At 39.1% G+C, this 24,137-nt stretch overlaps 1 protein-coding gene across 4 annotated transcripts in view; it reads left to right on the top strand.

Annotated features, from left to right (window-relative positions):
* The first annotated feature begins 777 nt into the window (after positions 1-777).
* Positions 778-24,137, top strand: part of nars2 (asparaginyl-tRNA synthetase 2, mitochondrial) — an 87,505-nt gene continuing 64,145 nt past the window's right edge. For 2 of the 4 annotated variants that reach the window (XM_059964499.1, XM_059964498.1), the window contains exons 1-3: positions 778-993; positions 7,998-8,107; positions 15,176-15,296. In XM_059964499.1, the coding sequence (XP_059820482.1) occupies positions 838-993; positions 7,998-8,107; positions 15,176-15,296 (387 nt within the window). In that variant the 5' untranslated portion in view covers positions 778-837. Of the gene's footprint in view, positions 994-6,130; positions 6,260-7,997; positions 8,108-14,993; positions 15,088-15,175; positions 15,297-23,670; positions 23,728-24,137 lie in introns of those variants that run through there. The other 2 variants (XM_059964500.1, XM_059964501.1) reach the window with 2 other exon arrangements.

Raw genomic sequence — 24,137 nt, 5'->3', positions numbered from 1 at the left:
CTCAGGTACAGGGTTCATAGTTACCGTGGAGTGTTCGGGGTAGTGGTCTGCTGCTCCTGCGGGTGCCAGGTCGCAGACGGAGACCGTGTCCTCCCGCCCATCAGGTAAGACCACGTAGGCATACTGGGGGGTTCGCATGTAGAAGGTGAACCCTCTCGACCAGCGGGGAGTATTTATTGCTCCTCGCATGTTTCCGGAGCAGCACTGGCCCTGGGGATGTCAGCCAAGCTGGTAGGGTGGTCCCAGTGGCAGACTTCCTGGGAAAAGAAAAGAGGCGCTCGTGAGGGGTGGCATTGGTGGACGTACATAACAGAGCGGATAGAGTGGAGTGCCTCGGGGAGGACCTCCTGCCATCGAGAGACCAGTAACCCTTTTGACTTAAGGGCTAAAAGTGTGCCACCACACTACATCCTGGAGACTGAGGCTGGGGCGGTGTCTCCAATTGCCTTTTTCCCCACGGGGTCTGTGGGAGCAGTCAGCGGGGGAGCGTGTCCAGACAGGTATATGTAGTTCACCACAGAGGCGGAGAAGTTTAAGGCCCTCCTGATCGTGGCTGGAGGAGTAAACCTCCATTCCCCCATCAGGGGTAGAGGTGTGTGGTCACGTGCGTATTTTCCTTCTACCTGTATTTGACACATGCCCATTCCTCCGCACCGGTCCCGGCTTTGTACGCTTGCGCATTCTTCCGTACCGGTCCCGGCTCTATACGCATGCGCATACCGCCGTACTGGTCCCACCTTTGTACGCATGTGCATTCTTCCGCACCAGTCCCGGCTTTGTACGCTTCTTCACGGAGTGAATGGCGTTGCGCCTGCGCAGATGCATTGAGTTGATCCGATGTGGCGGAGCCGGTTGTTTGATGTCCGTGCTGGTTCGTGGCCAAAGAGCATTCTGTGCTTGCTCAATGGCTACACCAGTGACTCCAGACTGAAAGTCAGTGAGGCGCTCTCAAGAGCGGCGAGCCAGAGCGAGCAAGAGGCAGTGCGGGTCCAGGTAACTGCGCCAGCCTTGCAGAGTGAGGGCCCTATCGCGGGAACCTGGGGAATGTTTCCTCTGCTTGAATTACAGGGACAGATACATCTACCCTTCCTCGTCTGGTCTTTGAATCATTAGTGAAGTAGTTCTTGGAGAGGCAGTTCTGGAACAAAGGATATTTAGAGGAATATTACAGAAAGAAGCACTGCATCTTGTCTGCTATAAATATTTATCCGACCTTCGTGTGACAGATTTTAACCATGCTCTGGTGGAAAAAAATTCTGCAAGCCCCATTTAAATCTCTTGCCCCTTTTTAAAAAAATAGCTCTTGGTTACGGACATCACTGCTGAGGGTAAAAGTGTGCACTACTTATGGCCCACATTTTTAACATCTCATTGAACTCCCTGTCAACTTTATCATAGATGAATGCTTCAGCTCTCATAAAATCCTGAACCTACACGTTTTCCAGTAGAATCTCAGTGGACTGGCAATTTATTAAGCAAACAACACACACAAAATGCTGGTGGAACACAGCAGGCCAGGCAGCATACATAGGGAGAAGCACTGTTGACGTTTCGTCAGACCTGACAAAGGGTCTCGGCCCGAAACATCAACAGCGCTTCTCCCTATAGATTCTGCCTGGCCTGCTGTGTTCCACCAGCATTTTGTGTGTGTTGTTTGAATTTCCAGCATCTGCAGATTTCTTCGAATTTATTAAGCAAGTATTTTTCCATTTAAAGTATGTATAGCAATCAGTAAAACAGAAATATTATATTTCCACTTAACGGGAAGATACAAAGATAGACACACAGTTTGGGGCTGAGTTTAAGATATGATGAGTTAACCAGGATACAGTGAAATTGCTTACATACTTGGCTATGGTAATTATTGCTTATAACCCTTGATCAGGTGCATGTTGATACCACAAGGGGAGGAGAGCCTCACTAGATGTTTGAGGAGATTTAGTATGTCACCAAAAATTCTTGCTAATTTTCAAAGATGGAGAGTTTTCTGACTCGTTGCATTACAGCCTCCAATGTTCAGAATTGTAAGCAGTTGCAGACTCAGCTAGCACAATCAAAGGCAGAAACCTCTCCGTCAGTGAAGACATTTTCAAGAGGTGATGAGAAGGTGCCATCCATCATTAAGGTGACCCACAATATTCAGGACATGCCCTCTTCTCGCTTCTACCATTGGGAAGCTGGTACAGGGACTTGGAAGACCCATACAATGATTTTGGAGCAACCTCTCTGCCATCAGATTTTTGAATGGTCCATGAGCATTGCCTTGCTGCTCTTTTTTATGCCCTATTTATTTATTTCTGTTTACTGATTTTTATGTCTTTGCACTGTACAGCTGCCACAAAAAAAGACAAATTTTGCATGGTGTCAGTGATAGTAATTCTGATTCGAATGTGGCTAATCTGCCACATAGCCAACAAGCAGTATCATATTGTAACTCTACGGTTGTATTCAAATATGCTTCAATTTTTTGACTTTGAGCTCTCTAGCTTTAATGAGATTTTAGGTTGGTGGAAACTATTTGGGAGTAGGGAAACATTAAAAAAAACAACAGAAGGTAACAAAAAGCAAACAAATGGAGAGATAAAATGAAATGTGAAGGGAAGCTAGCCAAAAACATCAAAGGATTTTTCAGATATATAAAGAGTAAAAGAGAGGTGAGACTGGAGATTGGACCTCTGGAAAACAATGCTGGAGAGGTAGTAATGGGAACAAAGAAATAGTGGGTGAGTTTAAGTACTTTGCATCAGTCTTCACTGGAAGACATTAGCAGTATGTCAGAGATTTGAGTGTCAGTGGGCAGAAGTGAGTGTAATTGCTATTACCAAGAAGGAGGTGCTTGGGAGCTAAGAGGTCTGAAGGTAGTAAAGTCACCTGGACTGGATGGACTACATCCCATGGTTCTGAAAAGGTAGTTGAAGATATAGTGGAGGCATTAATAATGATCTTTGAAAATCACTGGATTCTGGAATGACTCCAGAGGACTGGAAAATTGCAACTGTCATTCCACTCTTTAAGAAGGGAGGGAGGCAGAAGAAAGGAAATTGTAGGCCAGTTAGTCTGGACTTCAGTTGTTGGGAAGATGCTGGAGTCCATTATTAAGGATAAGATATTAGGGTACTTGGAGGCACCTGATGAAGTAGGTCAAAGTCAGTGTGGTTTCCTTAAAGGGAAATCTTGCCTGACAAATCTGTTGGAATTCCTTGAGGAAATAACAAGCAGGATAGACAAAGGAGAGTGTGGGAATGGTAACTTGAGTTTTCAGAAGAGCTTTTTCAAGATGCTCTACATGAAACTGCTTAACATAGTACTACAGAAGAGATACAAGCATGGATGGATTGGCTGACTGGCTTTTGTGATTGGTTGATGGAATTAATGGTTTTGTGGCCAGGTTTGCAGATGATACAAAGATTGGTGGAGGGTCAGTGTTGAGGTAGCGGGGAGTCTGCAAAAGGACTTAGACAGATTGGGAGAATGGGCAAAGAAGTGGCAGATGGAATATAGTGTTGTGAAGTGTGTGGTCGTGCACTTTATTAGAAGGAATAAAGGCTTAGATTATTTTCTAACTGGGGAGAAAGTTCTAAAATCAGAGGTGCAAAGGGACATGGGAGTTCTTTTGGAGGATTTTCAAAAGGTTAACTTAATGGGTTGAGTCGGTGGTAGGGAAGGCAAATGCATTAATTTTTAGAGGACTGGGATATAAGAGCAAGGATATAATGCTGAGGCTTTTTAAGGCATTTGTAAGGCCATATACTGTGAGCAGTTTTGGGCCCCTTATCTGAGAAAAAGTATGCTGGCTTTGTAGAGGGTTCAGAGGTTGTTCACGAGAATGTTTCCTGGAGTGAGAGGGTTTTTTTTTCTTTTTTTAAAAATTTTTTTTTTTATTAGTTTTTCAAAACATTTTACAAATTAAAAACCCCAAATCCCAATGAGGAACATTAAAACAATGCAAAATTAAACATACAATAACAATATGCTACAAAGGAAGAGAATTTAGCAAAAAAAAAGCACCTGAATTAAAGACAAGTAAGCTTAGTGTCCTCCCCAAGCCCCACAACACAAGAAAAAACAACAGCAACTCCAGACCAACCACAACACAATATAGAGAGTATAAGTCAGGACAGCTAAACTCCCAGACTGTGAATACACTCAGCAACAGAGGGTAATAATGCCTTCTACCAGAGAAAATAAAGGGAGCTGAAAGCAAGGGACCGAAAAGAAAAAAAAACCCTAGTCAGGAGGAAGGTTATGAAAGTACTCGATAAAAGGTCCCCAGACCTTATGGAACTTTAGATCTGAATTGAGAACTGAATAATGAATTTTTTCGAGGTCCAAACAGGCCATGATGTCGTTAAGCCATCGAGCATGAGTGGGCAGGGCAACATCTCTCCATCTGAGGAGGATCAAGCGTCTTGCCAGGAGAGAGGCAAAGGATAATATTCGGCATTTGGTCGGACCCAGACATAAATCTGTCTCACCCCAAAAACCGAACAGAGCAATTAAGGGGTTTGGTTCTAGGTGCTGATTCAGAATACACGATAACGTAGTGAAGACATCTTTCCAGAATTTCTCCAAGCTAGGACAGAACCAGTACATATGGATGAGAGAGGCCACGCCCCTCTTGCATTTATCACAGAGTGCACTAACGCTAGGGTAGAATCGAGATAGTTTAGATTTAGACAAATGGGCTCTATGAACAATCTTAAACTGTAAAAGACAGTGGCGAGCACAAAGAGAGGTTGAGTTAACCAATTTGAGAACTGAATCTCAGCTCTCCTCAGATAAGGAGATATTTAAATCCTGCTCCCAGGCCATTTTGATTTTATCCATGGGGGCCCGTCGTAAGGCTGCTAGTTTATCTCGGATGATTGATATTAAGCCTTTCCCTAGTGGATTCATGGAAAGAAATAGGTCCATAGCATTTTTCGCAGGCATTTCAGGAAAGTTAGGAATTAAAGGAGCATAAAGTGTCGGATTTGGAGATATCTGAAAAAATGAGCTTTGGGCAGATTGAACTTAACAGAGATTTGCTGAAAAGAAGCGAAGCGATTAGCAATGAAAAGATCTTCAAAATGTCTAATGCCCTTCCTATACCAAACCTGGAATGCTGAATCGTATGTAGTAGGTAAAACAAGGTGATTATGAGCAATAGGGCTGGAAACGGAAAACCCCTGGAAACCATAGCATTTCCTGATCTGAGCCCATATATGCAAAGTGTGTCTAACAAGAGGATTAGCTATTGATCTGGGCAGGCTACTAGGGAGTGCAGAGCCAAGAAGTGCAGAGATAGATAATTCTTTCGTGGAGCTCAGCTCCATCGCCACCCAGTTAGGGCATTCGGGTTGGCCATGGAAGAAAGACCAGAAGGTAGCACAACGTATATTAGCTGCCCAATAATATAAACGAAAGTTAGGTAAAGCCATGCCACCATCTTTTTTAGATTTTTGGAGATGGATTTTATTAATTCTAGAGCGCTTATTCTGCCACAGATATGACAAAATAATAGAGTCTAAGGAATCAAAAAAAGATTTAGGAATAAAAATTGGGATAGATTGAAATAGGTATAAAAATTTGGGGAGAACATACATTTTAACATCATTAATACGACCTACCAAAGACAAAGATAGAGGTGACCATTGTACCAGACTCTGTTTTATAGCATATGAAAGATTGGCAAAGTTTTCATGAAAGAGATCTTTAAACTTCCTTGTGACTGTAATTCCAAGATAAGTAAATTGATTATGGACTACTTTAAAAGGGAGATCATGGAATGTTAGTTCTTGTGCTTCTTTATTAATTGGGAGAAGTTCACTCTTATGTAAATTAAGTTTATAGCCAGAGATCTGGCTAAACTGGTCAAGAAGTGAAAACATTAGAGGTAAGGATGTAGACGGATTTGAGAGAAAGAGTAATAAGTCATCAGCATAGAGAGAAACTTTATGCTCAACACCCCCTCTCCAAATCCCAGTCAATACGGGGCAGTTTCGAAATGCTATCGCCAGAGGTTGCATAGCCAAATCAAAGAGAAAGGGACTTAAGGGGCATCCCTGGCAGGTGCCACGTTTGAGATTAAATACTTGGGATTTCTGAAAATTGGTTAAAACAGAGGCAGTAGTACTCAGGTACAGCAATTGGATCCAAGAGATGAAACTTTGGCCAAGGTCAAATTTTTCTAAAACTGCAAAAAGGTAGTTCCACTCTATACGATCAAATGCTTTCTGTGCATCGAGGGAAATAACGTATTCAGGAATCCCAGTTGGAGGTGAGTATAAGATATTAAATAAACGCCGAATGTTAGAAAAAGGGAAACGGTTTTTAATAAAGCCTGTTTGGTCATCAGAGATAATGGAGGGAAGGACAGTTTCTAATCTATGAACCAAAACTTTAGCTAAGATCTTTACATCAACGTTGAGCAGAGAGATCGGCCTATACGAGGTACACTCTGTTGGATCTTTGCCCTTTTTTAAAAGAAGAATAATAGATGCCTCACTGAAAGAGGGTGGCAATTTGCCGTAATTAAATGAGTCAGATAGTACTGAAAGTAACTGAGGAGAAAGAAGAGAAGAGAATGATTTATAAAATTCTGCAGGGAACCCATCAGGTCCAGGAGATTTCCCTGAGGACAGTGCAGAAATTGCAGTAGATATTTCTTCTAATGACATAGGTGCATTGAGTTTGGCTTTGAAATCAGATGAAAGTGAGGGGATATTCAGATTCTGTAAAAATTGATCAACAGAGGTATTGTCATTCAGAGATTCAGAGGAATAAAGCCGAGAATAAAAAATTTTAAATGCGTCATTAATTTCTAAATGATCCGATGTAAAGTCTCCGTTCTCCTTCCGGATCTTTGTAATATGTTGTTTGGCTTTGGAACGCCTCAGCTGATTGGCTAGGAATTTACTAGACTTATCCCCATGAATGTAAAAGCGACTCTTGCTTTCGAGAAGTTGGCGTTCGACAGGTTGAGTGGACAGAAGGTTAAATTTAGTTTGGAGTTCAACACGCTTCTTTTATAATTCAGGGTCCTTAGTTTGGGCATATATTTGATCCAATTCTTTAATCTGGTTAATGAGGTCTAATCGATCTGCACGGGATCTTCTGTTGAGATTTGCTGTGTAAGAGATTATTTGCCCCCTCAGATATGCTTTCATGGCATCCCAGACGATCTGGGATGGCACTTTAGGTGATGTATTAGTGTTAAAATAAAAGGTTATCTGATCCTTAATAAATTTTAAAAAATCATCATTCGATAGTAAAGTTGAATCAAACCGCCAGTGTTTATTCCTCTGAGGGAGACCAGGCAAATTCAGAGAGAGAGTAATTGGGGCATGGTCAGAGATCAGTATATTCTGATAGTCACAAGAGTGGGCAAATGGAATAAGTTGGTTATCGAGTAAGAAATAATCAATTCTAGTGAAGGTATGGTGAACATGTGAGAAAAAAGAATAATCTCTCTCCTTAGGATGGAGGAAACGCCTTATATCAGAGATAGTGGAGTGAGAGGGTTAACATAAGATGAATGTTTGACAGCTCTGGGTCTGTACTCACTGGAGTTCAGAATGTTGAGGGGAGATCACATTGAAACCTGTTGAATATTGAAAGACCTAGGTGATGTGGATGTATTTCTATGTGAATTCATGCCAGCATGAACTCGGCCCATGTGCTTAAGTCCATAATTTTGATTCTAGTCATTGAGAAACGATAACATTTGCCCATTCAGTTGCAAAGAAATTTCTATGTAAAAAATGCTGTGTAATTTTATTTGGCAATAAAACATTAATGCTGGTAGTGGGTGTTACTGAAGTTGTCGGGGGTGCGATGATGGCAGTGGAACAGCAGCAGTTGATGTTATTTAGAATATTGTGTTTATTTATTGTAATATGTGTCCATTAAAATAAATCACTTACATATTACATTTTGTATAATAAACCTGGGGCTTATTTTTCTTCACACCCACTTCTTTTGAAAATTATTTCTGCCTGATGCTTTTTATCTTGAAGGGTTGGATACGGTCGGTACGTGCACAGAAGGACATTACATTTTTGCATATTAATGATGGGAGTTCACTGCAAAGTCTTCAGATAGTGGCACCTCCAGATTTAGATATCAGGTGAGAGAACAGGATTATTTCTCTTCCAATAATGTAAATGCAGTGGAATATTTCTAAATGTTTTACGTAAGGTATAAAGTTTACCCTTTTGTTCTAAAGGACACCTCTTGCATAATAGTATTAAAAACAAAGAGAAATTAAAAACATGTAATTATGTCCTCAAGACCTTACAAAGCACTTCTCTAGTAATAAGTTATTTTTTGAAATGCAGACACTAAACACTACATCCTACTACAAACACAAATTAAATCAAGAGCCAATTAATATATTTTTGATTGGTCCGACACAAGGGAACTTCTTAGCTGCTCTTTAAATTGTGTAGCGGGATCTTTTGCAAGTAACTTAAGTACAGTCAATTATCTGATAATGCACACCTTAAAGTTTGTACCAACTTTGTAATTGAATAGATTATGCAATTAAATCCCAAATTGTGATCATTAATAATTTGCATAACATGAGCTTTTCCGAATGACTGAATGGATCAATCAATGTATTGTTTCAGACATTTACTATTTTAGTTTCTATTCAGTTATTTTTTAAATAGATAAAAAGAACTTTTCTGGAAGAATATAATTTTTCATGTTTTACCATAGCTGCTTCTGAACAACTAAATAACATTTTAATCTCTTTATAACTTTATCATTCTTAACCAGAACTTAGGGCATTGGGATAGTATAGTTTTTGTTACTGTGTTCAGTGCACATTTTCCAATTTATTATTAATATTATAAGTATAATTATTATTTTGGTCATGTCACTTATGCTGTTACAAGTCTGAGACTGATAAAGTATCAAAAGACATAATTGCATTATTTTTATGAAACATAACTATTTTGCATGTATTTGCCTATAGAGTGGGATGTTGCTCTTTGTTAAATCATTCCCAGGATGTGGTAGCACATTGATTCAGCCCAACTGGAGCTGTTGATGTTTTCTGCCCTCCAAATCAATTGTGGAGCTAGTGGAGTTTACAGCTTTTTTGTCTTGCAATGAAACCCCTCCATCAGTGACACCACCATTGTGCTGAGATGGCAATACTTTTTGAAACATATTGGATTACAAATGTATCCATGGCTGCTTGTGCTAGATCGTAGATGTACATTACATTGCAAATTCAATTTAAAGCCCCATTAATCTCAAAAAGCTTCTCCAATTTTCTTGATCATTCCTCAAATTTAACAGTGCAACAACAAATTTCATTATGTATATCAGTGATGATTCTGATTCTTCAGTTGTGAGAATGCAGCACAGTGGGTAGAGCCATTGCCTCACTGCCCAGAGACCTGGATTTGATCTCCACCTCCTGTGCTGTCTGTGTGTGCAGTCTGCACCTTCTCCCTGTGACTGTGTGCTTTTCCCAGGGGGCTTCAGTTTCCTCCCGTATTCCATTGGATTGGTAGGTCCCCGAGTATGTAGAGGAGATGATGAGAATGTTGAGAGACATTAAATGGATTCTTTGGGTACTACAGTAGTGCAGCAGTGCTCTGGTTTCCTCCCACAGTGAAAAGACATGCCAGTTCGTAGGTTAATTGGTCATTGAAAATTGTCCCTCAGGGAATTGCTGGCCTATTCCACACTATCTCAATAAATAAATCAAAATTATATTCCATTTCGCAAGACTAAGGGAAAATGTGCTGGCTCTGCACAAAATAGCTTTCTTAAGTTAACTAATATCATTAAACTATTAAGTTATTTATTAACTGATAAAGCAGCATAGAATTGAAATGCAGAAAACACCAGCATGAGTATGTGTGTTGAACTTGGCTTACTAACGTTTTAGCCTGTCAATCTTGAAATTAATAGGTGAACACTTCCAGCTAAAGAGGAATTTCAAGCACAGTCACCAAGCAAATACCTGCCAGTTACAACACCAATTTGTTTAGACAATAATCTTTAATTATAATAAATATGATAATTAGGGTGCTCAATCGTATGTGGCTTTGAATTAATTTGGTGTACTGATCAGGAGGCACATTTTGAATTGAATTGACTTTATTTCTTGCATCCTTCGCATCTGTGAGGAATAAAAATCTTTACATTGCGTCTCAGTCTGAATGTGCAAATTATAGTAATTTGTAATAAATAGTATGTATGGTAAGATATACAACAGAACAGTCAATATAGCTTAAAAATACAATTCTGTCAGTGTGAATTAATTAGTCTGATGTCCTGCTGGAAGAAGCTGACCCGGAGCCTGTTGGTCCTGGCTTTAATTCTCTGGTACAGTTTCCTGGATGGCAGCAGCTTGAAAACATTGTGGTTGGGGGTGACTCAGGTCCCCGATGATCTTTTGGGCCCTTTTTACACACCTGTCACTGCAAATGTCTTGAATAGTGAGAAATAGTGGCTGTCCATACCACTCGCTGCAGAGCCCTGCGATTAAGTGAAATAGCCAGTCTAGCTGCTCTCAATTGTGCCCCTGTAGAAAGTCCTTAGGATTTGGCGACTCATGCTGAACTTCTTCAGCCGTCTAAGGTGAATGTGGCAGTGTTGTGCTTTTTTCACCACACAGCTGGTATGTACAGACCAAGCGAGATCCTTGTTGATGTGTATACTGAGGAACTTGAAGCTGTTCACCCTCTCAACCCCAGATCCATTGATACCAATAGGGGTTAGACTGTCTCCGTTCCTTCTGTAGTGTACAACCAGCTCCTTTGTTTTTGTGACATTGAGGGAGAGTTGTTTTCTTGACACCACTGTGTCAGGGCGATCACTTCTCTGTAGGCTGCCTCATTAATATTTAAGATAAAGTCAATCAATGTAGTATCATCTGCAAATTTAATTAGATTGGAGCTGTGGGTGGCAGCACAGTCACGGGTGTATAGAGAGTAAAGGAGGGGGCTCCTTTACATTTACATTTTTGTGTAATGCTTGAACATTGTTCCAATTATCATAGAGTCATCAGGACGTACAACACAGAAACATGCCCTTCAGCCTGGTCCATGCCAAAACTACTTAAACAGCCTAATTCCATCGACCTCCACCAGAACCATAGCCCTCCATACACTACCATCCATGTACCCATCCAAACTTCTCTTAAACATTGAAATCAAGCTTGTACACACCACTTGTGCTGGCAGCTCATTCCACATTCTCACAACCCTTTGAGTGAGCAAGTTTCCCCTCATGTTCCCTATAACTTCTTACCTATCACCCATAAACATGAGCTCTGGTTGTCCCACCCAACCTCAAAAAGCAGGAAAAAGCCTGCTTGCATTTACCCTAAATATACCCCTCATAATTCTGCATATGTCTCAAATCTCCTCTCAATAATTCAGTCCTAACCTATTCAATCTTCCCTTATAACTCAGGTTCTCCAGACCCAGCAACATCTTTGTAAATTTTCTCTGTACTCTTTGAACCTTGTTTACATTTTTTCTGTAAGTAGGTGATCAAAATTGCACACAATACTCCAAATTAGGCCTCACCAACATCTTAAACAACTTCAACATAACCACCCAAATCCTTTACTAAATACATTGATTTATGAAGGGCAACGTGCTAAATGATTTCTTTATGACACTACCTACATGTGAAGCCACTTGCAGCAAATTATCAACCTGTATTCCCAGATCCCCTTGTTCTACGACATTCCTCAGTGCCCTTTGGTTCGCTGTGTAAAACCTACCCTGGTCAGTCCTACCAAAGTGCAACACCTCACACTTATTTGCATTAATTCCATGTGTCATTTTCCAGCTGGTGCAGATCCCTCTACCAGCCATGATAGCTTTCTTCACTGTCCACGACACCCCCAGTGTTTGTGTCATCTGCAAATCTGCTGATCCAGTTAACAATATTATCATCCAGATCATTGATATACAACAAAGGACCCAGCACTGATCCCTGCAGCATACCACTAGTCACAGGCCTCCAGACAGAGTGGCTACCCTCTACTACCACTCTCTGGCTTCTCCCACAAGCCGATGTCTAATCCAATTTGCTACCTCATCCTGAATGGTAATCAACTTAAACTTCTTGACTTAGCCTCCCATCTATGATCTTGTCAAATGCCTTGACAATGTAGACAATATCCACTGCCTTGCCTTCATCCACTTTCCTGGTAACTTCCTCGAAAACCTCTATAAGATTGGTTAGGCAAGCAGTGCAGATTATCCTTAATCAGTCTATATCTATCCAAATGCTTGAATATTCAGTCCCTAAGAATACCTTCCAATAACTTTCCCACAACTGATGTCAGACTCACCAGTCTATAATTCTCTGGTTTATGTTCAGAGGCTTTTTTAAACCGCAGGACAACATTGGCTATCCTCCAATCCTCTGGTACCTCTCCCATCGCTAAGGCTGTTTTAAATATCTCTGCTAGGGCCCAGGCATTACTTGCTGGCAAACACCCGAAAAAAATCTGTATTAGGCTATGTGGAAAATGAAATATTTTTGTAAATTTCTGATGAACATGTATTTCTAAGTTGTTTGAAAGGTTAATTTGTTAATATATTCTATTAGTTTACAAAAACACCTTATTTTCTTCTTTCATTGAGGTTCAGTGGGTAATTAGGAAAGTAAATGCATTTTGGCCTTATTGAAAGAAGATTAGAATATAAGAATAAAGATATATTGCAAAAATTATATCATGCCTTAAAAAGGTTGCAACAGGAATATTTGCAATCACGAGGAAGTCTGCTGATGCTGGAAATTCAGGCAACACACTCAAAATGCTGGTGGAACGTAGCAGGCCAGGCAGCATCTATAGGAAGTCAGGACGAAGGATCTCGGCCCGAAACGTCGACAGTGCTTCTTCCTATAGATGCTGCCTGACCTGCTGTGTTCCACCAGCATTTTGTGTGTGTAACAGGAATATTGCATACAGTTTTGCTCTCCTTGCCTAAGATACAGTTTAGCTGCTTTTGAGGGACTGCACTTGCCACACTGGTTTCTGGGATGACCCAGAATTCCCTGGAAGTATGGAAGGTGACCTTATTGAAATGTACAAAATTCTGAGATAAAACATTTCTTCTTTTGATCAGGAACTTAGAACTAGGGTCTCAGTCTCAATGGTCCCTTATTGTAACAGCAGCCATCTTCACTCAGGGCACTAAATCTTGGAGGCTCAGTTTTTGATTATATTCAGAACTTGGGATAATAGGTTTCTATATATTACAGTACAATTCAGGAATGGCTTCTATCCCCCTATCATCACATTTTTGGACTGTCCACTATATTTTGTAATTTATAGTGATTTTACATCTTTGCACTGTACTGCTGCCACAAAGCAAATTTTATGTCATGTAGGGTGATAATAAATCTCAGAATCAAGTTTATTATTGCTGTCATGTGTCATGAATTTCTTGTGGCAACAGTACAGTGCAAGACAATTAATATAAGTTACAATAAAAATATCAAAGGTTCAAAAGTAAATTTAATGTTAGAGAAATGTATACAATTTACATCCTGAAATGCTTTTTCTTTGCAAACATCCATGAAAACAGAGAATGCCCCAAAGAATGAACGACAGTTAAACGTGAGAACCTCAAAGTCCCCCCCAGCTCCCCGCGCGTAAGCAGCAGCGAGTAACGATTCCCCCCCACCAGCAAAGAAAACGCGCATCAGTACCATCACCAAACCCAAGTGTGTGCTAAGCAATAGCAAAGACGCAGACCAAAGTTACCCCAAAAGATTCACATTTCATCTGACAATCAACAAACCAAAGGTTCTCTCTCTCCCTGGCAAGGGAGAGGGAGGTTCCCCCCATTTTCACAGCGAGCGGGAGACATAACAACAACCCGCTGGTTTACGATGTTAAAAGTCCATTTCGTCACTTTTTTTCTAGCTCTGTGTCCAAAGATTGCAAAGACCTCGGGTCTTCGGGCCTACAGCAAAAGATTTTCCGGCCTCCCTGAGGATACACGAGTCTCCTGCCGTGACACCGATCCTCGATCTGCCCTTCTCCAGAGCCCCGAGAACTTAGGCTTCTGAACATGATTGAGATTCTCAGACCAAACCCTTGGCATGTCCCATAACGGCCAGTCGTGGAACCCCGAGAACGGGTCTCATTCCCGCAAAGAACCGAAGCCTGTGTGCAACTCCAGGTCAGGGTCTTCAAAAGAAACCTGAAAGGGAAAAATAAAGATACTAAAGGTGGAAATAGAGCTGGTTCTGAAGATACTAGAGGAGGAGTCACCGTTAAGAACCATTATTCCTCCTAAGCCTCAAGTCTAATGTAAAAAGGGGAGTAGTGAGAGTATTCTTGCATTCATGGACCATTCAAAAATCTATTCCAGTGAGGGTTTTCAGGCTCCTGTACCTCCTCCCTGATGATAGTAATGCAAAGAGGGCATTTTCTTGATGGTTGGGAGGGTCGTGCACATGATGGAGTTGGCTAAGTCAAAAACACTTTGCAGCCTCTTGTGATCCTGTGCAATGGAGCCTCCATATTAGGTGGTAATGTAAACAGTCAGAATGCTTTCATTGTACATCTGTAGAATCCTGCTAGCATCTTGGTGACTCATCAAATGTATTCAAACTCCTAATGAATTATAGTTGCTGGCTTGCCTTTGTCATGGTTGCATCAGTATGGGCCCAAGATAGATCCTCTGAGATGTTGATGTCCTACAGCTTGAAACTGCTCACCCTTTCCACTGCTGACCCCTCAGTGAGGATTAATGTGTGTTTTCCTGGCTTACCCTTTCTGAAGTGTACAGTCAATTACTTGGGCTTGTTGACGTTGTGATGCCACTCAACCAGCTAGTCTATCTTACTCTTGTATGCCTCCTTATCACCATCTGAGATTTGGAATTGAGAAATATGCAGATGGATCAGGAAAATGGTGTTAAAATGGAAGATCAGCCTTGGTTTTGTATGATGGGGGAGTCTTGAGAGCTTGACTGTCCAGTTCCTATTGTTTCTTATACTGATTTTATTTTCTCCAGCTGCCACTTTCCTTGCTTCTGCACTCCTGAAGTCTAGTTCAGTTGGAACCTCCTGAGTTCTCTGGATTTAATGTTGGAACTCTTGCTCTACACAGTTCAGTATTCCATTTTATTTTTCCTGCCAAATCTTCAATAGTTCTTTTGATCCTTGCGTAAAATATAAACTTTTGTATGTTTTACAGCAAGGTAACCTTTGGCAGCGCAATTGAAGTTTGTGGAAAACTGGTACAGAGTCTGCACAGGAAGCAGAGTATAGAACTTCTAGCAAGTAATGTCAGATTGATTGGATCATGTAATCCTGTGGTATGTTTACTTTAGGTATTTATCTGTAGTCAAATTATCATAGCAACACCCAACTTGTTTTTAATTCAGGATTTATCAGTTATCAATATTTTGTAAATACAAATCAAATCCTTATTAAAATCCATACAGATTTTTGTACTTCCTGCATTAACAATGATACTCAGTCTGGGTTTCATCTTGCAGTATTCTTTTCACTAGATTTTTTTTCATTGAATATTTTTATTATTCTTTTTAATTTGGAATGACTCAGTGGTAATAACTTCACCTCAGGAAGCAGTGAGTTCAGGCTAAATGGCAGAAACTTGAGCATACAGGTTTGACTAAATATTCTCTATGATACTGAAGGTGGTTGCTGTCATTAAAATGAAATGCTGAATCAAAGGCCCATTTATCCCTCTCCCTCAGATGGATTTAGAAATCCCAGCACATTCTTTTAGCTGTCCTGATGAATATTTGTTTCTTATATCAGATTAAACAAGTGATCTGGTAAGTCATCTCGCTGTGCTTGTAGGATCTGGTTGTGTTTTCCTATAAAGGTGACTATATGAGTTTCATGAGCAGAAAAATAGCTGTGGAACTTTCTGAGGCTGTGAAAGCACTTGTGTTACCATCTGCAATTTTTGTGATCCTTTATTCATTCCTCCATGTCCCTTTTTGTCCTTAAATTGTCTTCAAATGAATTTTGAGCTTCTCTGCTGAGTTGTTTAATGGACATTAAAGAAAATGGTTCATTTCATTATATTAAATGAAGGAAAGTACAAAGAAGAATTGAGAAAAAGCTCTTAATGGAGAGCATTGTGATCTGTGCAATGATGTAATAATCCTAAGATTATTTTTCATTTTGAGGTTCTGAAAGTGCAAAACTTCATAATCATTTAAATATGGAATATATTAATCCTCACTGGGCTAGCTTTTCTCATTTTTTGTGTGAATGTGTTTAATATCTTTAAATCAAGTTACCACTGGCAACTATTACTTGTACTTATCATATTTGTTCTTCCATTATTATATTATGTCTATTCTTAAATGCATAATCTAGATCTTTAGTTCATGATTTCTACAAGTTTGTGTAGTCCTAAAGAATCTAAGTTAAATTGTTTTATCTGCATGTGGTGTATCTCATTGTTTCCATTCTTTGTAGAAATTGGCTATTACTTCCAAGGTTTACATAGTTTGCTTTTGAATAGATGGCACAGTCCATAGGTTGAAGATGCTGTGATGTATTAGGACTGCAAATCTCAGGATTTTTCCCCTCTGTAAAAATAATGCTTTATTTCTAAGTCAGGGTGGAATGCATATATACATGTATATATATTTCTTCAAGTCTCCGTTGTAAACAGTCATGCAACTGAGAGAGACACGGTAGAGATCAAGAAGAAATGAAGCAGTATCACTCCAAGCAAATGAATCTCATGACCTTGACTAATGACTGGTTTTAGCTAAGATCTAAGAGCAAGTTAGCTTGCTCATTTACCTTATCATAGGTAAGAGCCTTACCTTTGTTCCCCTTTGCTCACACCTCAGTGAGGTCCATGACCACCACAACGCCGAGTTCTTCTTTCATTGCTTCTGTCTCCAAGCCTACTTATTTGGCAGGAGTTCCATACCCCAGACTGATGACCCCCTTCCCCTGTCTCCAACCACCTCTTCTTCTGGGACAGCCCACTCTGGATCTTTTCACCTTGAATTACCAACAAGACATCAACCATCTTGAATTTAGCACTTCTCTCTCCTCAAACCTTGCCCCCTCTGAAAGCACTACCCTCCACACTTTCAGCTTCAATTCCAACCTTACCATCAAACTCGCAGACAAAGGAGATTCTGTTGTAGTGTGGCGGACCTTGCTGAGGCCAGGCAGTAATTCTCAGACACTTCCTCATATTTACCCCTTGAAGCGACCGCACTCTGGACCATCGGAAAACTGTTTCTGAGACCCTCACTGACTCTGGAGAACTCCTATCCACTACCACAGATCTCATAGTCCCGTTACCCCACACTGCTTATTTCTACCTCCTACCCAAGATCGACAAACCTAATTTTCAGGGTATGCTCATTATTTCTGCCTGTTCGTGCCCCACTGAACTCATGACTATATTTTATCCCTCTTGGTTCATTCTCTTCCATGACACTTCTCATGCTCATGATCTCCTCACTAACTTTCAATTCCCTGGCTCCGATTGCCTCATTTTCACCATGGATAACCAGTCCCAATACACCTCAATCCCCCATCAAGAAGACATTGAAGCTCTCTGCTTCTTTTCCAATATAAAGAACTAACCAGTTCCCCTCTACCGCCACCACCCTTCAACTGGCAGAGCTAGTCTTCACTCTCAACAATTTTTCCTTCTGCTCCTTCCACTTTCTCCGACTCAAGGGGTAGCTGTGGTCAGTCACATGGGCCCATTCTTTGCCTGCCTTTTCATTGGCTACATAGAACAATCCATGTTCTAAGCTTTCTCCGGCAATGCTCCCCAACTCTTCCTCCATTACATTGCCATCTGCGTTGGTGCTGTTTCATGCACCCATGGTGAGCTCATTAATTTTGCCTCCGACTTCCATCCTGCCCTTAAATTCACTTGGTCCATTTCTGACACCTCCCTCCCCTTTCTCAATCTCTGGAGATAAACTGTCGATAGACGTATTTTATAAATCTACTGATTCCCATGGTTATCTTGCTACCTCTTCCTACCTTGTCTCCTGTAAAAATGCTAATCCCTTTTCTTAGTTCCTTTGTCTCTGCCACATCTGTTCACAGGATGCTGCTTTTCTTTCCAGGACATCAGAGATGTACTCCTTCAAAGAATGGGGTTTCCCTTCCTCCATCATTGATGCTATGCTCACCTACATCTCCTCCATTTCCCAAACATCTGTGCTCACCGTTTCATGGCATCTTAACAGTGATAGAGTTCCTCTTCTTTTTACCTACCTCTCCATGAGCCTCCACATCCTAATCATCATTCTTTACAACTTCCACCATCTCCAAAGGGATCCTACCAGCAAACATATCTTTACTCCCGCCCTATCTCTGCTTTCCGCAGGGATTGCTCCCTCTGTGATTCCCCTGTCCATTCACCCCTCCCCACTAATCACCCTCCCAGCACTTATCCCTGCAACCAGCCCAACTACTACACCTGCCCATTCACGATCTCCTCCACCTTCATTCAGGGACCCAAACAATCCTTCCAGGTGAGGCAACACTTCACCTGTGAATCTTCTGTGGTCTTCTATTGTGTCTGGTGCTCCAAAATGGCCTCTACATTGGTAAGATCCGTTCTAAATTGGGGGACCGCTTTGACCACCTCAGCTCCATCCGCCAAAAATAGAAATTCTGGAGACTTCCTGCTGGTCGCTGCTGGGGCGGCAGCTTTCTGAACTTGCTCCTATTTTACTTTACTGTTTCCAACCTGTTTTGAAACCTTATTCTTATACTTGATATTGCTTCACTATGACTACAAGGAATGCCAAAGGTACTAGAAAAGAAGAGGATCCTCCTGCATCTTTCGAATCTATTATTGATTTGTTTCGAAGACACAGAAAAGAATTGTCTGAGGAGTTCCAGCAACAATTTTAGCAGCTCAGATCTGAAATTAAACAGGTGGATGCAAATTCGGATTCTCTGCAAAAAGCCTTAGTTGAATATGATAAACGAATTGAAAATAATGAAGCAACTCTGACGATCTTGGATGCGAAAATTGATGACTTATAAAAGCTTTGTAAAAAGCAATCGAAGGCTAATGAAAAATTAACGCAGAAGATTATCGACTTAGAAAACAGAAACAAGAAAGAATCTAAAAATTCTGGGCCTTGAAGAGTTAGCTGAAGGTGATCAGCCTACAAAATCCTTTGCAAGTTTTTTTGGCACAATTATTTCCTGAAATTTTATCATCTTTGCCTATGGTTGATTGAGTGCATAGATCGTTGGTTCCTGAGCCCGCTCCAGGAGAAAGACCCAGATCGGCCATAGTCTGTTTACATGAATTTCAAACTAAGGAGTTTTTAATTCGTGAATCCCTTCGAAGAGGAGTGATTGATTATAAAGGCCAAAAGATTAGAATCGTCGAGGATTTTTCACCTGAGGTCATGAATGAGTGCGCTAAGTTTAAAAAGGTTATGCTGGAACTTTTTAACAAAGGTTTCAAGCCTTCTGTTCGTTATCCCGCACGGCTCAGAATTATATTGAAGGATGGCTCGAAGAAGTGGTTCCATTCGGTTCAAGATACTCAAGAATTCTTGGAATCAGAAAATTAATTGCTCAGTATCTTTCTGCATGAGTATCCGCCTCTCTTACTCTTGGTAACCCCTTGCAGCTAACGCTTTTTTTGAACATTTTAGTGTTTTACTAAGAGAATAAGGTTTTAATGAGCTAATACCTTGAGTGTTCATGTATTTTGATTTTTTTTGGTATTTTATATTGTACATATTTTTGAGTTTTTTCTCTATTAATAAGGCTTAGTATGGGTATTTATTATTTTATCATTTTGAAATTGCAATAATTAATCTCTCTGTGTTTTTCTTATGAGGTTTAAGTTTTGTTCTCCGTTGTTTTGTCTAGGTTGGAATGCAGCTAACCTTGATATAGATTGGAGTTTAATCAGCAGGAGTTTTTTGTGGGGGTGACGTTATTTGTGGTTGGCTTTCTGGCTTTGGGAGGGGAGGGAGGGAGGGTTTTTTTCTGGAAGCTGTATTGGGTTCTCAGCCAAATCTGTTGCTTGGTTACCTTATCTCAAGGTTCAACATCGTTTTATTATACATTCCAGCATGGTCATTATCTTAACCTTTCTTTTAAATAGTATTAAAAATGGATCAAGCTATTAATTTACTTGGTCTTAACGTGAAAGGGTTAAGTCACCCTGTGACAAGGAATAAGATTTTTGCCTATATTAAAAAAAAACTAAGGTCCTAGTTTTTTTTACAAGAAACTCATGTACATAAATGTGACAATCCACGCCTTGTTAGCGGATGGAAAAGGCTGTATTTTCATTCCTCTTTTTGTGAAATCGAGGGGGGTGGTTTCAATCTTTATAGATAGTACTGTTCATTTTGTTCAACATAAAGTAGTGCCTGATATTAATGGGCGTTTTGTTATAATGTCAGGAAAATTAGATAATAAATTATGGTATTCGCTAATCTGTATGCCCCGAATATAGATGACCCAGGATACTTTGAGCATTTTTTTCCACTCTTGCCAGATTTGAGTCTTTATTCATTAGTTTTGGGAGGAGACTTTAATTGCTAGTTAGATCCAGTTTTAGATCGGTCATCTTCCAAACCAGCTGCCCTTACCAAATCAGGTTTATTTATTCAATCTTTCCTAATGAAATGCAGTATTGTTGATGCTTGGCGATTTTTACATTCAGAAGATAGGGAGTACTTGGTTTTTTTTTTCTGATGTTCACCATACGTATTCCAGGATTGAGATTTTTTTTATTGATAGTCAAATGATTCCATTAGTTTGATCCTGTGAATATGAAGAGATTGCTGTTTCAGATCATGCTCCTGTGCTTCTGTCTTTAAACCTTCCTGGTCTCCCTCAAATAGATTTTGGCATTTTAATCTAACTTTGCTATCTGATAAGGATTTTTTAAAGTTTCTGGAGAAACAAATCTTTTTTTTTGAAGAGAATATGTTAGAAGAGACTTCTAGATTTATACGGGATGCTTTTAAGGCCTATATTAGTGACAGATTATTTCTTATACTGCGAGTATTAAGAAAAATGCTAATAAAGAGCGAATTGATTTAGCTAATCAGTTGAAACAATTAGACCAAAAATATGCTTTGGCTCCAGATCCTGCTTTATATAAAAGACGTGTTGAAATTAAAACTAAATATGATCTTTTAACATATCCAATTGAAAGTCGACTCCTAAAAGATAAAAGTCAATTCTGTATTCATGGAGAAAAAACAGGTGAATTATTGGCTAACCAATTAAAAACATTTATAGCTCAATGGCAAATTAAAGAAATTTGTATAGCTAATGGTGATAGGACAACTGATCATTTAGAAATAAATGATACCTTTAGAGAATTTTTTTCTAAATTTTATAGGTCTGACTCTCCTCAAGGTAATATTGTAATGAATAATTTTTAGACCAATTAAACATCCCTGTACTTACTGTTGATAATCGAAAGCAATTGGATCAGCCTATTTCTTAAGAGGAAATTGCCAAGGCTGTACATTCATTGCACTCAGGGAAGACACCAGGTCCTGATGGAGAATTTTCTGGAGAATTTTACAAGGCTTTTTCCTCATTGCTTATACCTCATTTATGTTCTGTCTTTTTGGATTCCTTTTAAGTTGGGTAGGCTGCCACAATCTTTTTATGAAGCTTCTATTTTGCTTATTCTTAAAAAAATATATAAGAACCCAACTGAATGCTCTTCATATAGATCAATTTCTTTACTTAATGTTGATACTAAAATTCTGCCCAACGTTTTGGCTCGTAGACTTGAAAATATTTTACCATCTATCATATCTGATGATCAGACTGGTTTTATTAAAAATTGCTATTACTGTTTTAATATCCGTCATTTACTAAATTTTAAGTATTCTCTTTCTAAGGAGATATCGGAATGCATGATATCGCTAGACGCTGAGAAGGCTTTTGATCGGGTTGAATGGAATTATTTATTTAAAACCTTAGAAAAATTTAACTTTGGGCCAATTTCATTCAATGGATTAAATTACTTTATTTATCTCCTGCTCGGGTTCTTACTAATTTTCAGAATTCTAAACCTTTTAAATTCCAACGTGGAAGCAGTCAAAGATGTCCTTTGAGCCCTTTGATCTGACTCTAGAACCCTTAGCTATTGATTTTCAAGAATCTAGTGATATTACCGGTATTTTAAGGAGAGACACTACGAACAAAGTTTTGCTCTATGTTGATGATCTATTACTTTTTATTTCTAACGTTGAGACCTCATTACTTCCTATGCTTTCTTTACTCTCCTGCTTTAGCCAGTTTTCAGGCTATAAATTGAATTTACATAAGAGTGAGTTTTTACCCTTAAATAATCTGGTTTCAATTAATACTAAGCTTCCTTTTAAAATTGTAAGAAATCAATTTACCCATTTGGGTGTAATAATTACTAAGAATTATAAACACCTACTTAAAGAATTTTTTCTTACTCTATTGAATTATGTGAAAAGGGCACTATCAACCTGGTCACCTCTTTATTGTTGATTGGTCGAATTAACTCTATTAAAATGAATATCCTGCCTAAATTTATATACCTTTTTCAGGCCTTACCCATTTTTATTCCTAAGTCATTTTTTGATTCTCCTGATTCAATTCTATCTTCGTATTTATGAAAAAAAATTCTCAATTAAATAAGGTTTGCTTTCAAAAAGTTAAAAGGAATAGAGGTTTAGCTTTACCAAATTTTAGGTTTTATTACTGGGCAGTTAATATACGAAATCTTAAGGTTTGGTCATATTATATTAACCGTGACGATTGTCCAGTATGGGTCTCTTTAGAAGCTAATTCTGTTAAAACATTTTCTATTATTTCTCTTCTTGGATCCTCACTTCCTTTATCTTTAAATAAACTAACGGACAACTTGGTAGTTAAATATACTTTGAGAATCTGATTACAATTTACAAAATATTTTGGTTTATCAAGATTTTCTCTTTCTAGTCCCATTTTTTCTAATTGTTTTTTTTAAACCTTCTATGACTGATGTATTTTTTAAAGAATGGGATAGATTGGGTATTAAATGCTTCCAGGATCTGTTTGTTGCAGGAAGTCTCTTTTCATTTGAGCAACTGTCAGCTAAATATAGCTTACCAAAAACCCACTTTTTTCGATATCTACAAATTAGAGAATTTCTGCGATCTCAATTATTTACATTTCCTATGAGTCCTGATAAGAACTAATTAGATGTAATTTCTAATTTGAAACCTTTTCATAATGGCTCAATATTCAATATTTATGATATGTTGTTTGGAATAAGAGAGGCTCCTTGAGACAAAATTAAAAATGCCTGGGAACAAGATTTACAGATTTCAGTTTCTGAGGAGACTTGGAATGAAATTTTTAAATAGCTTAACACTTCATCACTATGTGCTCGCCACACCCTCCTACAATTTAAAGTGGTCCACAGGGTCCATATGTCCAAAGACGAGCTATCTCATTTTTATCTGGATATATCTCCCTATTGCGATAGATGTAACAATGGAGAGGCTTCACTAATCCATATGTTTTGGACATGTCCAAGTCTTGAAATATACTGGAAGGAAGTATTCTAAACTTTTTCTGTACTTTTTAAAGTAAATTTTAAGCCTAACCCTTTGACTGCCTTGTTTGGTATTGTTGGAGAAAAAGGCATAGCATTGGAGATATCTGATTTGCATAGATTGGCTTTTATTTCTCTTATAGCTAGGAGGCGGTGTTGCTTAAATGGAAGGATGTTGCTCCGCCTACTCACACTCAATGGTAATGTGATGTTATGTTATGCTTAAATTTAGAGAAGATCTGTAGTTCACTTTCTGATTCTAACCAAGACTTTCAAACATTGTGGGACCGTTCTTTAACTACTTTCAAAACCTTTGATTTGGTGTTAAAGTACAGATGTTGGCTAATAACGTCACATAGTGATTTATAAGGATTTTTTCCTGTCTTTCTTTCTTTATCATACAGCTTTGACTTTGGTAGTGGGTTTAGATTTTTTTTAATATAATAAAATTATTACAATTCAAATCACAATTTAATTAATGTATGTGTTTGATTATGAATATAGGGTACTGCGATTGCAAGTGTGATTTAAATATAATGTATTCAGTACTATTCTGTCTTTTTTTATTCATGATATATATCCTCATGTACTCTGTATTCTTCTATGTGAA

This window comes from Hypanus sabinus, chromosome 3 (assembly GCF_030144855.1).
Source record: "Hypanus sabinus isolate sHypSab1 chromosome 3, sHypSab1.hap1, whole genome shotgun sequence".
NCBI classification, from domain to species: domain Eukaryota; kingdom Metazoa; phylum Chordata; class Chondrichthyes; order Myliobatiformes; family Dasyatidae; genus Hypanus; species Hypanus sabinus.
Note: the sequence above shows the minus strand (reverse complement) of the source record. Positions and strands in the feature narration are given on the sequence as shown.